Source organism: Ceratotherium simum, chromosome 9 (assembly GCF_057802395.1).
Source record: "Ceratotherium simum simum isolate JZ-2026a chromosome 9, ASM5780239v1, whole genome shotgun sequence".
Lineage (NCBI taxonomy): Eukaryota > Metazoa > Chordata > Mammalia > Perissodactyla > Rhinocerotidae > Ceratotherium > Ceratotherium simum.
In genome coordinates this window covers 44,087,501-44,103,723 of record NC_141908.1, presented here as the reverse complement: position 1 = coordinate 44,103,723, position 16,223 = coordinate 44,087,501, and the positions used below count along the sequence as shown (strand labels likewise).

Sequence of the window (16,223 nt, the reverse complement as noted above, 5' to 3'; positions counted from 1 at the left end):
GGATTAATGCCACTGAATCTGATATTTTATTCAATTCAGCCAAAGCTTAAACTTTTTTTTTTTTAACATAATGGCATCTTCTATCATAACAGTAGATGACATTGTGCAGTTAAATATTATATAGAGAACACAATCAAGATGGAATCTGAAGAAACAATTTCGTTACTGTGGTCCCTCCTATTGTTAGCATTTCCCCAAAGATTATGTGGTTGGGCACCCCCTCTGGGACAGGAAATGCCACTTTCTTTGAGGATGCTGATATGATATCCTCTCTTCTGCTTCTGTCTCATTATGCAGCATTCTTTGTTTTTACAAATGGAGGAGCCAACAGCGCTAATGGCTGGACTGTCATTCACACTGCACTTTAACAATGTTCTGTTTATCTGGAAATTAGAGCATCCCAATTATAGGTGGTGCTCACGTTTATTTCACCAGATTATAGAATGGGGCCGGGTGGAGAGAATGGAGAGGTGAGGAAACTACTGTTGTTACTAAGAGCTCTTCACTTTCAATCCTGGGCGGTGTTGATTATGTTCTAAAGCAGTTCATCTTCATACATCGTCTTATATGGAAGAAACAACACTAAACTTACCAAAATTCATTTCATATGTAGCTTTTTCCACTGCCTTCAGATCAAAGTTATTTTCTTCAGGCTGGACTAAATTATACACAGGTCCCAGGAGTGAAGGACACTGAATTAATGCACTATGTCACCCAGCCCTGACTATAGAATATTTTTATCAAAGTCCAAGACACTATTTTGCTATTGCATTAAAAATTAATGCACGAATTGCCAAAAAGAGAAAAATGCATAAATAACCTAAACAAATTTTGTCTGGTCTTTGCACACTTTAGAGTCACCTTAAGCAAAGAGTTTTTAAGGAGAATGGTTGAAGAATTGTATACTTATATGTAAATAATATTCTTACTCCTTTGTCTAATTATATGAAAGAGCCCTCAATCTTAAGCAGCCTTAATTATCTATTTTGTTTTATGTAAACTGTCTTTTTAGAGTAAGGTTCCAGAGGAACACAGAAAAGAGGATGAATGCAAATTCCATCTCACACAAGGTCATGGGGCTTGGGAGATTCTGAATTTGTTTATTGACCCATGTCAGCATGGTGTGTTGGGCAAAAATGAATATAGTTAAGTTTAAATATAACTAAATTGAGCTTTACATTTATATACTTGAAATAGAATACACGCACACAAATAACTACTTACAAATAGCTATATGTACTCCTAATGATTAACATAATGTCTTAGGATTGTGACCAAGGAAATTAACCAGCCATGTCATATTTCAAGGTTGGTACCATGCCCGGTTTGTGTTAATTAAAAGTGCAAATTTATCTTATATGGCACAACAGTATCTTGAGAATCAATTGGAATAACCTTAGACTTTTAGGATGATGGTAATTTCATCTCAGCAGAGTCTTTTTTAAAAATAAAGATTCAAAACACGTAGAAAATACACAATACTTTTGGCATTTGATTTCTTTTTCTGGCTCAATCATACAGGCCGGATACTATAAATCTAGCATGGGGCTTTCAGGTTGTGTTAACCCCATTTATCCCTGCACGCTACGGCTCACCTGTTATTTACACACATAAGAGGGTTGATACTGCAGAACAAGGGGAATGCTCTGTTGTGACACAGGACATACATATTCATTAGCCCTGGCAGTCCCTATGGACAGATGTGGTATGTCCTGATGATCTTTGTATGACAAAAAGAACTGGGGGGAAGGGTAGATGGCCTTAATGGATTGAAAACATATATGGAAGAAGGGAAGAGACAGCCTGAGAAATGCAAGACCATAAAGTAACAACTTTAAAGGTTAATTGCAAAGCACTATTTAAACTGATTATAAATTGTCTAAAATCGTTCACAGAGGTAGAATAAACAAAATAACATTTGATTTAACTTGGGAAAATCAGTCCTCCTACCTACTAACCCTCAAACTCTTTCCCTCGCAATAGTTGATGATGCCTGACACTAAATACTGAGATTCAGAGTATGAGTCATTTGTATATTTTAAATTGCATGTATATGCTTGTATTCTTTTGAATTAATTATGGTAGGATATTCACAGACTTTTGTACACTATTTTTTACTTGATTTAGATTATTATTCAAAAATTTTACATATAAACTTTTGTAAAACACACCCCCTGCAAAAGAAAAACAAAACCGTAAATCTAAATTATAATTTTAAAATATATGGATTTTATGTGAGCATGATTATACGTCTACTGGAATACTTTGATTTAAGTATTAGAAATTTTAGGACCCCCACAGGGAAAAATAAGTATTTATTTGAATTACAATTATGATTTCCTGGCTTGTTTTAACTGATGGGCTGTCTATCCTGATCATGTATTGAATATAAGCTCAGTGGACTAAAAGTGATATTTCTTTCATCAGTGTAATTTGCTTTGCATAAGTGCTTCTGCATTCAGCCTCATAAATGCAAGCCATCTTCTTATATATGTCTCGCATGTTAAAAATGATGACCTATCAGACCCACGTATGCCAAGTTTCATCCTCAGTATGAAATATTTGCAAAATAGTCATTTTTATATTTAGTCACGTTTTGATGAGTGAATATTTTGTTGCTGTGAATAAAATTTAATGCGTTTTAGGGAAACGGATTCAGATCATGAGCTACCCACAAATTTAATTGAAGGACAGGATATATACCATTCTAGTCCAAGCCATGGTGCCTGTAACATTGAATACAGGCTCTTACTAAGCCCAAAATGGTGACATACAGAACAAGATCAGTTGTTTACCCAGAGACCATCCACCCAGTAACTTTCTATAAGATATAAGAAATATAACTTTGGAGTAACCTAAAGCTCGTGATTGACTAATAGGGGATGACTTGCTATTAAAGGAAGCTTTGGTTTGTGGTATCAGAACCTATGGCATATTCAAAGGAACATATTAGGAATAGTGAGGCTTTACATATGGAAAATAGCTAGAAAAAGTATCTGACAAATCAGAGCAAAGAGGGAAACACTGAAATAACAGCAATCTGGAAACCAGTTTTTTTAAGAAATCATTATTCATCATTCTATGTGGTTGTATTGATGACACTGAGTCAACAAGAAAAACAATCAATTATTTTCCCTGTGCTCTGATTAAGAGGGTAGGAATGCACATAATAAATAGTATTTGGAAAAATTTTCTTCTGAAGGGACTACCTTACTTGTTTTTAAGTTTTAATGCACTATACTTGCTAGTTTTCAAGAAAATGTACTTAAGTGAAAAAACTGAAGCTTGAAGCTTCAGAGTGAAGTGGTAAATTCAATTGCTTATGTGACTGGTAGGTACTATAAAAATACCTAATGTTGTAATAGGCAGTGGGGGCACCATGACAAAGTGGGCGTGCCAAGTCCAGAGGGAGCAGCTGGTTCTCATATTCAGCCAACTGTTGCCAGGCAAGAGTGAAGTCTAATGTTGTAAGATCATTCAGCTTATCTTGAAAAAATGGTAAATATGGAAATATAGGTTATTTTATATAAAGCTGACTGATTTTTAAAACCCTGTGCTGGCCAAACATAACCTGGTTATAGGCTGTATGCTACCCTCAGGCTGTCAGGTGGCAATTTCTCTATATTAGAGGTTGAGGTATTTGAGCTATATTTACTAAGGACCATTTAACCAGAAATGCCTTTGTGATTGTTAAAAAGGATTGCTTTATGCAAATAAGGTGGACTAGGGGGAGGGAGTAATTTGCTGCAAAATGTATTATAATTTGGAGTCTTGAGGTGTGAAGTGTGATTTAAGGAGAAAAATCACTTGACAGTACTACTGTATAATTAGAATATCTTATTTTGAGACTGCAGGTTTTGAGATCATTCTTAACTGGTTTTAAACCTCTGAGTACTTTGTTTCTTAGTAGTGGTGTCTACAGTGTTAGGTCACAAATAACATTAAAAATAGATAAAATACTATGAAAACATTTTGAATTTTTGACACCTTTTTGATTAAGGAGATCGTGCTCTGTGTTTTGCTAAGTATGAAAGAACTTCTGCACCTTTCTTGTAACAACATTCCCACTGGAAAATTTCCTTTTCAGTAGCTGTCCTGAGGCTGAAGGAAAAATGATTTATAAATTCTAGGGGTGATTTTACTTTTTTTCTGTCTAGTCAGTTTTGTTTTGTTTTGTGTTTAACGCATCTCTGGCTTTTTCAAAATAAAAGAATAATAAATATTTCTGTAGCAGTTCACAGTTGGAAAATATTTTCACACTTATTATTACTTTAGGTAATTTTAATAACAATCCAGTAAGGTATATGATACCCTTATTGTACACATTTTATAGCTGAGAAAAGTGAGTATGATGCACTTTAGTGACTTCACCAAGATTCGGACAAATAAGTGATGGCATGAGCAAAGCCAGCTCTCTAATTCTCAAGGCTGGGATATTTACTCTTCAAATAAAATTCTAGAACCTTCTTTATTCTTTCTCCAGTTCTTTTCTATCCCAAGAATCTAGTGATGCCTCCCAATAAGACACTGTGTTAGATAAAATAGTATTCAACCCCACTGGACACCATGGTAAGTGAAGTACTAAACTATAACTGAGGCTGTCTGGATTGGGAATTAAGTCACTTTAAAATTCCCTTCATCTCTAAAATCAGAGAGTCTAATTTTAGAGAATTTAGAATGTGAAATTATAAAGAAGACAGAGAGCTGGAAAGGTTTCATCGCCTGGTAAAGTGATTCCCTTGATTTAACTTCTTAGAATTGAACCACAAGGCTTTACACATAGTGGGCCCTCAATTTGTTGACTAAATAAAATTAACAGTCCCTACATCATATTCAGCTTATAAAGGACTTCTAATTTTGGTGTTCTGAAGATGGAGCAAATTAAATAGATTAAAGAGAATATGTAATTTCTGTGCTTCTTCCTCTCACTTTTCCCCTGCTATTACTTTTAGAAATGACATCACATTTTCAGGCGAGGAATTATCAGGAAGTGGACTGAGGAAGATTCAGATCAAATGAGTTAGTACAGGTAATACTAGATACTGCTGTGTTGGCCTCTTGGCTTATGAGGGTGGGTACACAGAAGGAGAATGCTGCCTAGTCTGCTCCAACATTTCATTTGGTCATCACTCCCCTTGAAGAATAATGATAAGTAGACATTGCATAGGGCCAGTTTTCAGTCCCAGGAAATTTGTAGGCCCTCGCTCAGAAGGCTTCTCACTGCATAAACCTATATTTTCCCCCAATGGATCGGCTACTCTCTACTTGAAATTTGGAATGCTCTATTTGTTAGTTCTGCCATTTCCTACCTAGGAGATGAATCTGTTGCATTATTAGGCTGAGGGGGCTGTAAACTATTATAATTAGTCTCTTTTATTTACCCCAGTAGTGATTGTTTTCTAGAAAGAACCTTGGTAAATATGGTATCAGAGTTTTTTAATAATAAAAAGTGCAGAGGTACAACAGGCCAAAGGAGTGTAATAGGTTTAGTGGTGTCGTGCAGGCCTCTGAGCGCTGTGCAGTGTCCTGTAGCAAGCAAGGCCGCCGTGCCTGCAGGTGTCTGCCTCGGGTCCCCGCCCTTAGGAAGTCAGAGAAAACCTACAAATGAAGGCAGAGTCCCTAGCAGCTAGAGTTACCCTATGGGAACCTGGTAGAGAGCAGCTTTTTTAGACCTGATGAACTGCTGAATAGCACACGTGTGTTGGGGTGGGGGTGGGGTAGTGAGTACCTTAGATTAATATTTCCAGGAATGTGTGCGAAAATAGATTCTAGAAGGCTTAGTCTTTTATTTCCAATTTCCTCCCATTCTGAAAGTCGTTTTCATATCTTTCATTTTTCTGTATAACAGTTTCTTTATCATTTGGAAGCTGTGACAGAACTTGAAGGATACCACAGTTGTTTTGTTTCAAATGAAAGAGCAAAATGGAGGAAGTAAAGCAATAAGGCAGCAACTGTTTAGTAATTAAACCTAAGTTATAAAATGGTCAGCAATGATAAGAATGGAAAATGTTACCCAAACTTTCCAGTTTTATGGGAAGTATAGACTTGTTCATTTCCATACACATAAATTCAGCCTATAATAATAAAATAACAAAATGCTCAGGCTTTTTACTGTAGTATCTGTCATTCTTGTATAACACTTAGGTTAAATTATCTTAAAAGCAGTTTTCTATTAAATTACATATTTTAAAAACAAACACATTGCATTGTGAAATTTGCCAGCTGTATTAAGAATTTTCAGATCCTTTCAAAAATAAAAATTGATGTATTGGAACAATTCTTCAATTATCTTTAAGAACTATTCTTCTTACTTTCCACTGTGTTCTGAATTTTTATTGAACCTATTTAAACTATTTCTAAACAGCAGTGGAAGTTATTGTTCTGGAGTCATGTTTCTCATAATGTTAAAATAGTATTGTTTCTGAGGATTTTCTCTTCGTGTTCCAAAGAGAAACCATAGAAAAGCTGTTCTTAAAACCCACCTCCTTATTTGGGTTCCGAGTTAAGTGACACGCATATGCTGCTGCTTACAGATACAGAAATACAATCAAATGGAGCGTGATTTTCTGTTCAGAGAACACTTGGCTCTACGTTTTTCTTCCATTTCACATCAGACGTATCACCACCAATAAACAGAACAATAATAACAACAACAAAAACAAGTTTGGTTCTACTTCCAATTATTATTAAAATTCATGAAAAAGCTCTTTGTGCTGCCAAGGCCAGGACAATCTCCTGAACGCTGGCTTCTTCAGCTCCTAGTAATATTAAGAACTAGCTTATGGTTAACTATTAACTTACACTAGCAGATAATATTAATGATTTTTTATTGGATAAATACTTGTGTTTTAGGATTGGTGAATAATTCTATTCCCTTAAGCTTATTTAATCAAAGCTCAGTCCTGCCTTTTGCAGCCCTGGTAAGGTTATTGTTATTTAGTATGCATCAATAAATCAACTTTCAATTATCTTGGTAAGCCCATCCAAAAATAGCATGAGAATCGAAAGGCAATGGTGTATCCAGTAATTGTTCCAAATAAATAATTTTGATAGATAGAAACTTTGCTTAATTTCAGATGAAATAGAAATCTTATGAAATTTAATTAGTTTTCCTAGACTTAAACTATGCAGAAATACCCAGTGAAAATGGCCAACTTATTTTATTTAAACTTTATATTCCTTACTAAAATCATTTTTTTGCATATTTTTTACAAATGATTAATTTACGAGAAAAAATGTCAAGCCAATACAAGTGGAAGGGTGACCTTTTTTTGTTTGTTTTTTAAATAATTATTCTAAATCTAAAGCAGTTTTGGGTCTTTTGGGGGGCATTTTTTTTTTAACATTTTGTTATTTACATTTGTTAACTAATGCCAACAATGACTTGGCTCAGCTAACTGAAAGGAAGCCATGCCCTTTAACACGTGTGTGTGTGTGTGTGTGTGTCTGTGTGTGTGTTATGTTGTATTTGTGGTAAATTCCATTGCCTGTGACTCCTAAATTATTTTCTGAGACTTTATTTCAAGACATTTATTCACATGTTTCTTCTGTATCAATCTAATCAAATTCCTACTTATAGCGTATGTGTTTTTTATTTCCTCAACTCTGTATTTTCATAATCTTTTAAAGAAAAAAATCCTAATAGAAATTCCCTGGAAATGATTTACAGGACTAATGAATTTGTAGGTCTTTTAGACAGTTGTACATTACAGTCACATTAATATTCTCTGCTTTTTATAAGGCTTGAAGTAAATCCCATGACACTAGAAGAATTTAGATACTGATTACTTGCGATTGGTTCCTGGTGATTTGCTCTTAATAATTTCCAGTTGAATTTAATGAAAGTATGATTCCTGAAATGCTGCTTCATTAAAATTGCATCTTTTCCCCTTTAAGTGTGGTTTCGGTCATTTCACCCATTTTGTGGTGTGTTTTCCTCCCCCTTAAAAAGTGATGATTGAGAAAGCAGAAACAATTAAGAATATCACTCTAGTTCTTCCTAGAACTCACCCCGGGAGTTTCTCTGAGTGAAATGATGCAAGCTGCAGTTCATCAGGATTTTACAATATTTTTTTTTCCAATTGATCAGATTATTTTTAAACATAGAGTTTTAAAAGAGAAACATATGAAGATTTGGGGGAAGTGAGGGAAAGGCAAGTGGAGAATCTGTTGGAATCTGTTGCATATACAAGAGAGGTAAGGATAGTATTTTTACTAAAAAAAAAAAAATGTATATATAAAGCCTGATTAAGTTATACTGTGCAGCATTCAGACTTAATTTAACTGAAATGGTGATTTGCAAGTGAATATCTACATGGATCCTTTTTAAAAATCCAAATGCAAATGAGTACAACTGCAGTAAAATATATTTGCAAATGAATCCTGTTGCTTTATTCATTTATTGTGTAATTACTGCAATCCTTCCCACCTTGTTTTCAGTATTTCTTAATCATTAAGTCAGAAGCATGACAGCAGTGCCAGCCCTGGCATGATTCTCTTTGACTAAAACCTTGTAAATTAACACAATTAGCACAGCATCATCCTGCTAATTAACTTCCAGTGTCTGGTGCAGTGGTTTTGCAAACAAGGAAGAGGGAGTCAGAAGGGAATCAACATGCCATTCTGTTACCAAACTCTGTGCTATGTTCAGTTTAGCTCGGTAAGTCAAAGCTGGCCATGTCAGAAGCCAGAGTCAGGCAATGAAGAGCTAAAGGGGGTGGAGGAGGAGAGCAGAAGGGGGTGGGAGCTGTCAAAATAGACTGTGGTAATTCAGAAGGGAGCTGATGCCACAGATGCTTCATTTAGACCAGGCCTCCTTCTTATCAAGGAATCTCTGCCAGAGGGCACAAGACAGTTTGCAGAATTCACTTTGGGTAATACAAAGAAGATTAAGGAGTCCTGCTTAATATAGCTGTACCAGAGTAGGAAGTGTGCCAACCAAGCAGAGCTTAGAATGGGTTGAGCCAGCAGTGGGAAATAGAACAGGGTTCCAGTGTTCTCTGTAACTAACTATACCTGAGTCCATGAGGGTACGTTATAAATCCCTTTGGGGACTGGTTCCCTAATCTGTGGGGTAAGGTAATTTCTAAGGTCTCTTTAAACTGTAAAATTCAAAAGATTCTCTGATTCTAACTGCTCCGTATTTTCTCTTAAATGAGAAACTACTCTTGTTTTATAGTTTGCACATAGGCACCTTGCTTCAGTTAGTGATCTAGCAGATGATAGAATTACCCATAGCATCTCGTTATCTAGTCGTACTTTTCCGAGTTTATGCCACACACTTAAAGAGTTAGAATCCAGATTCTCTCTCTATTCTTATCTTCCCTTTCACCTCGGTTTCCTTCCTTCCTTCCTCTCATTCTCTCTTTCACTCTGTGTGTGTGTGTGTGTGTGTGTGTGTGTGTGTATTCTCCCCTCTTAGTACCTTGGAGGCTGTAAGGCAGAGGGAAGGATTGTGAGAGGAGGATGGAGAACGCTAGCTAGAAGACCGACAGACAAGTGATGCTTGTTTTTTTTTTTCAGAGACTCAACAACAGAACTGAGAGGCAGAAAGGAGCCAGTTGTAATTCATACCGAGTTGTAGGCTTTGTGCGATGAAAGCAATGGAGCGCTGCCTGGGAGATTGCTTTGCTGCACTCCACGAAGCAGATTTGAAACTGTCGTGGACCACTTTAGATGAGAGTTGGATTATGGAATGACCTGCTATGTCTGTGTCATATTGTTCTGCGCAGGGAGCATTATACTGTGCTAACTAGGTGTTCGGTACCAAATAAGAGAGGTATCCTAGATGTGATCTGTCAGCTGTGTCTCATTTTTATATTGGTTAAAATATAAAACAGAAACTGTGATTTGAAGAGACAGAATAGCTAGATATTGCACATGTTAATGCTATCACGTGATAGGTATTTAAAATGTATGTATATTCTATTGTAAGAACCTGTGATTGAATTCTAATTTGACAGGAATGTGTGTGTACATATATATATACGTGTGTGTTTCTGTGTGTGTGTAGCAAGTAACTTGATAGGCTTAATGGAAATAGATTTGCTTATTACTTAAAAATGAAAACATTTTAGGTCTTCTACAGAGTTTTCATTTAAATTCAGTTTACTTTTTATACATGGCTGAAATTCAGTCCATTTTAAAGTGTACATATTGTACAGATCATATTAGGTATTATAAACTGTGAAAATCCTTTATAATATTGATATTATTAATTAAAAATAATAGGTAACAAAAGAAGTTGTGGGTAAAAGCTTGAACAGTTCTGATGAGTGTCTAAGTAAATTAACTGTTTTCCCCCCAAATCCTTAGGCTTGAAGATGCAGTGGACGCCGGAGCATGCCCAGTGGCCAGAACAGCACTTTGACATCACCTCAACCACGCGGTCCCCTGCCCACAAAGTGGAGGCCTACCGAGGTCATTTGCAGCGCACCTATCAGTACGCCTGGGCGAATGATGACATATCTGCTCTGACTGCATCCAACCTACTAAAAAAATACGCAGAGAAGTATTCTGGCATTTTGGAAGGCCCTGTGGACCGACCTGTCCTCAGCAACTACTCAGATGCACCATCAGGACTAGTGAACGGTCGGAAAAATGAAAGTGAACCCTGGCAGCCTTCCTTGAATTCAGAAGCTGTGTATCCTCTGAACTGTGTTCCGGATGTTATTACTGCCAGCAAAGCTGGAGTCAGTTCAGCCCTCCCTCCAGCAGATGTCTCTGCAAGTATAGGGAGCTCTCCTGGGGTGGCCAGCAACCTGACAGAACCTAGTTATTCAAGTAGTACCTGTGGAAGCCACACGGTACCTAGTCTTCATGCAGGGCTCCCATCTCAGGAATATGCCCCGGGATACAACGGATCATATTTGCATTCTACTTACAGTAGCCAGCCCACACCTGCACTTCCTTCGCCTCATCCATCTCCTTTGCATAGCTCTGGGCTCCTACAGCCGCCACCACCACCTCCTCCGCCACCAGCCCTGGTCCCAGGCTACAATGGGACTTCTAACCTCTCCAGTTACAGTTATCCCTCTGCTAGCTATCCTCCTCAGACTGCTGTGGGATCTGGGTACAGCCCTGGGGGTGCACCCCCTCCTCCTTCAGCATACCTGCCTTCAGGAATTCCTGCTCCTACCCCCCTGCCCCCCACCACTGTTCCTGGCTACACCTACCAGGGTCATGGTTTGACACCCATTGCACCCTCGGCTCTGACAAACAGTTCGGCAAGTTCTCTCAAAAGGAAAGCTTTCTATATGGCAGGGCAAGGAGATATGGACTCCAGTTATGGAAATTACAGCTATGGCCAACAGAGATCTACACAGAGTCCTATGTACAGAATGCCCGACAACAGCATTTCAAACTCAAATCGGGGGAATGGCTTTGACAGAAGTGCTGAAACATCATCCTTAGCATTTAAGCCAACGAAGCAGCTAATGTCCTCTGAACAGCAAAGGAAATTTAGCAGCCAGTCCAGTAGGGCTCTGACCCCTCCTTCCTACAGTACTGCTAAAAATTCATTGGGATCAAGATCCAGTGAAGCCTTTGGGAAGTACACATCGCCAGTAATGAGTGAGCATGGGGACGAACACAGGCAGCTCCTCTCTCACGCAATGCAAGGCCCTGGACTCCGTGCAGCTACCTCATCCAACCACTCTGTGGACGAGCAACTGAAGAATACTGACACACACCTCATTGACCTGGTAACCAACGAGATCATCACCCAAGGACCGCCCGTGGACTGGAATGACATTGCTGGTCTTGACCTGGTAAAGGCTGTCATTAAAGAGGAGGTTTTATGGCCAGTGTTGAGGTCAGATGCATTCAGTGGACTAACAGCCTTACCTCGGAGCATCCTTTTATTTGGACCTCGGGGAACAGGCAAAACATTATTGGGCAGATGCATAGCTAGTCAGCTAGGGGCCACATTTTTCAAAATCGCCGGTTCTGGACTAGTCGCCAAGTGGTTAGGAGAAGCAGAGAAGATTATCCATGCCTCTTTTCTTGTGGCCAGGTGTCGCCAGCCCTCGGTGATTTTTGTCAGTGACATTGACATGCTTCTCTCCTCTCAAGTGAGTGAGGAACACAGTCCAGTGAGTCGGATGAGAACCGAGTTTCTGATGCAGCTGGACACTGTACTAACTTCGGCTGAGGACCAAATCGTAGTAATTTGTGCCACCAGTAAACCAGAAGAAATAGATGAATCTCTTCGGAGGTACTTCATGAAACGACTTTTAATCCCACTTCCTGACAGCACAGCCCGGCACCAGATAATAGTACAACTGCTCTCACAGCACAATTACTGTCTCAATGACAAGGAGTTTGCACTGCTCGTCCAGCGCACAGAAGGCTTTTCAGGACTAGACGTGGCTCATTTGTGTCAGGAAGCAGCGGTGGGCCCCCTCCATGCCATGCAAGCCACAGACCTTTCAGCCATTATGCCCAGCCAGTTGAGGCCCGTTACATATCAAGACTTTGAAAATGCTTTCTGCAAGATTCAGCCTAGCATATCTCAAAAAGAGCTTGATATGTATGTTGAATGGAACAAAATGTTTGGTTGCAGTCAGTGATAACTTCTTTAAAAAAAAATGTATTGAATGTTGGCACACACACATAAAACCTGCTACATAGGGTAGAGAGCCCTTTCCAGTAGTGTTTAAATCGCAAAGGGTACTGGGGAAGACGACGATTAAGTTGCATCTTTAGAGTCAGGGTAGATTTGGAGGAAAAAAATGCATCAAATAAGAGCTTCTGATTTGAAAGCCCCAGATGACAGAAAGCATCTGTTGATGCTCAGTTCGGTTCAAGCTAGACAACACTCGCCAAGGAGCAAGGTGCAAGTGTGTTGATTTCAGAAGGACATGAACCTCGTGTGTTGATTCCATTCTGCTGTTCTTGAGATTTAGTTGCTGTCAAGTGCCTGGAGTGGTGCTTTATTTTTTGTTTGCCTCACAATTACATTGGTGGCATGTGCTAATATAAAGAGCTTTAACTTCAAACATTATTGGACTAAAGAGATGAACGGTTATGTTACGAAAACCAGATTTTTGCCATTTTAAGAGCAACAGTATTCCTCAATCCTGTCTGTTCTGCAGTATTAAGCTAAGAACAGGTAAAACAGGGTAACGGTAATCTGGACCTTAATTTCTGCAGTTCATTTCTTTTAATGTTCTTGTCTGCAAAAACTCAGGAAAGCGATTGTGATTTGTACAGTACCTCAAAGGAATGTGTTGAAAGCACTATGTACTGCTGAGAGTAATGGGATAGGCTTCAATGTTACTTTATATTAAAATGTATGTTTACCTCAACAATTGGAAAATAGCAAGGAAAATTACTTTGAATGTATCCAGAAAAATACTGACGTGCGATACAACTGAATATTTACAATTTAAAGTAGAAATGGAAAGATTTAAAAAAAGGTTCTTTTACTAATGATGGGGAATTAACCAGAGCAGAATAATTCTTTATGTCAGTAATTGCAAGAGTTCTTCGTACATTGCTCCTTGATAATGAAGTGAAAATGTTTTTAAAAGGTACACTGGTTAACGGAAAGCTACTTATTCAGTTTGTGTTAGTGTCTAGAACAGTCAGCCACAAGACCTGTTTAGGACCCTGAAAGTCACAGTACCTAAAAACTAGGACTGCCTTTTACTGCATAGGTGGTAGTGGTGGCGGTGGTGGTTTGTAAGATCTCTCTTAAAACTGCTGGGAACGGTGTCATTCTATTCACTAATCTAGCTTATAGGCTTGCCGTGCTGTTTGATAGAATGCAGAAGATAGCAACCAAAACAAACAAACAAATAAATACAAAAATCAACCAACCAACTTATGTATCCACAAAGAGCGTCTACATCCCCTCTCCTTTTTGACTCCTCTCTTGTCAGTGCAATTTTGCTTCTCATTTTGAAATCTTCTGGGCTGTAGTGCTCCCGCGTTCATTTCTACCTCAGTTTTGTTACATTTCTCTTGGAAAATAAAGTAGACAATTGGAAGTGGACACACACACACACACACACACACACACACACACACACTATAGCGTGCCAAACATGTTACTTTGTTTTCTTCCATCTTTTCCCGTAAATCTAGTTCCAAGAACATCAGTCTTCATGCTTTGCTTCCACCTGAGTCCACTCCCACCGCAATAGCATATGTGGCATTTTTCTTAATTTCCCATTCCTCTCCTGCTCCCCACCAAGTTGTTCTTTGTATCCTTTAATGCTTTCTGTGCAGCTTTTCATTGATAGCTGATTGATGATCGGCAATCCCTCTGAACAGACACAGTGTAGGCTGTAGCTTTCCAAAGCCACTGCCCGTGCATAAGCAGAACAGCCTGGCTTTTTGAATGTATTCTTCCTGGTTTTTTTTTGTTTCTTCCTTTTTTTAGTTGAGAGATGCAATAACAAAACTGTTGCAGAGCACTGGCATTTTATGTATTCAAAAAGTGATGTACATTTTTAAAAATTTTAAATAAATGCAATGAGAAGCCCCAAGAAAGCTCTTTCTGTTATTGTTTTTTTTCCTTCAAAAATTTTTACCGATTTCATCCACAATGTCAAATTCTCTGAAATATAACATAGACAAAGCTAATGAAGGACTTCATTATATTTCTGAAATTTTATGATGTTCAATCATTACTCCCCTTTTTTCTTATTTTTTATGTTGCTAAAAGCTGAGCAAATGGAGGAGAATTTAATTTACAATGATAGTCTATCAATTAAAACTGTGCTTACTTATAAATATTCCATATTAAAAAGCAGTGCCTTTCATTAAGGATACAAAAAATAATATTTAGGTATGTCCTTTGCATTTCGCAAGTGAATAAATGCTACAATCGTATTTTGGCTCTATCCTGCACATCCCTTATTGTAAGGAAATTCTAATTTTCCCATTAACTTGTAGGTTCATATTGATCTCACTGACAAGTTTACTTTTGCCCAGTGCTGACCTATTTTCTGTCTCGTAGACATTAAATTTTATTTCCGCCAACATGCTGTGTTCACTTGAAAGCAACTGGCAAGTTTTGACAAACCTGGTCTTATTTAGACAACTTTGGAAAATCCAATATTGACCCACATTTTTTTGTGGCTGGTAAGAGTTAATGCCAAATATATGACTGCACTATTGTGTTTTACACTCATTTATAAAACTGAAAATAAAGTCATACATATTGGCTTTTAGCTTTAAATGACTTAAAAATTACTTTGAGATATGAGTGGTCAAAAATCCATGTATTTAGGCAGAAGCTGAAGCCATGTGTGAATTTCATTTAGCCTCGCAAATTCTAGGATTTGATCTCTTAGGAAATTGGGCATGCTGAAGAAATGAAGATCTGTTGGGGGAGATAAGGCTGACCTTTGAGTAGATAGTGCTCTCCTGTGATTCTTTGATTCTGCATGGCAGCATTATGAGCTCTTCTATGGACTAGCCTAATAATGAGCTCTTTTCTGACCATCCCTTCTGGAGCTTGGGGTGGGGGTGGGGGACCACATCCTGAGAAGTGAATGTGTACAATCAGTGAGAGTACAACCGAGTAATCGGGCTTCATACTTTTGGCCTCTTTTTGACTGCTAAGAATTTGGAGAAGGCTACTAATGAAGGTAAGGTAATGAGCCAGTCCACATCCCTTGCCGTCTGGCCAGGGGATTTGAGCCAGTCCACTTAACAGCCCCTAATTCTCTTCTCACAACTGCAATAACATTTCCAACAGGGACAAAAAGGAAGTGAAGGAAACTACTTCAGGAGAAGGATCAATAGAAATTCAAGAGGTAGTTCATAATGACCTATGTGTGACACAAATGGAAATACTCTACACTTCTGGCATGCTTCTCACCAAAATATTTAGAATATTAGTGACAATATGGAAAACTTTGCTGACTGAGCTGATCAATGGAATGTGAAGGCAGTATACTTCAAGGCTATTTACTTTCACACAGAATGTTTATCTATTAGCCAGTTTGTATTCTACTCAAATGCAGATAGACGGGTATAATGTTTTCTTGTGCATTTGAAACCTATCAAGGAGAAAATAAACCTTTCCACTAAAATACATAGGCCAAACACCATCTGGGCAAGTGATAAAAGCTATCCAGAGGCTATGCTATGTAAAATAGCAAGGTCAATTTACATGGGTTGCATAGTACTTGGCTATGCAGTTTTCAAAAGAATACATCCAAAGAGTCCAAATTAATTCCTACAATAGGTCTTTGTAAATTTAAATATAT

The 16,223-nt window shown here is 38.0% G+C and overlaps 1 protein-coding gene across 5 annotated transcripts in view; it reads left to right on the top strand.

Annotated features, from left to right (window-relative positions):
• Positions 1-16,223, top strand: part of FIGN (fidgetin, microtubule severing factor) — a 127,144-nt gene that overhangs the window by 107,800 nt on the left and 3,121 nt on the right. For 2 of the 5 annotated variants that reach the window (XM_087435305.1, XM_087435304.1), the window contains 3 exons: positions 4,953-5,029; positions 9,523-9,778; positions 10,315-16,223. The exon at positions 10,315-16,223 is cut by the window's right edge and continues 3,121 nt beyond it. In XM_087435305.1, the coding sequence (XP_087291431.1) occupies positions 9,676-9,778; positions 10,315-12,569 (2,358 nt within the window). In that variant the 5' untranslated portion in view covers positions 4,953-5,029; positions 9,523-9,675 and the 3' untranslated portion in view covers positions 12,570-16,223. The remainder of the gene's footprint in view (positions 1-4,952; positions 5,030-9,522; positions 9,779-10,314) is intronic. The other 3 variants (XM_014785892.2, XM_004428256.3, XM_087435306.1) reach the window with 2 other exon arrangements.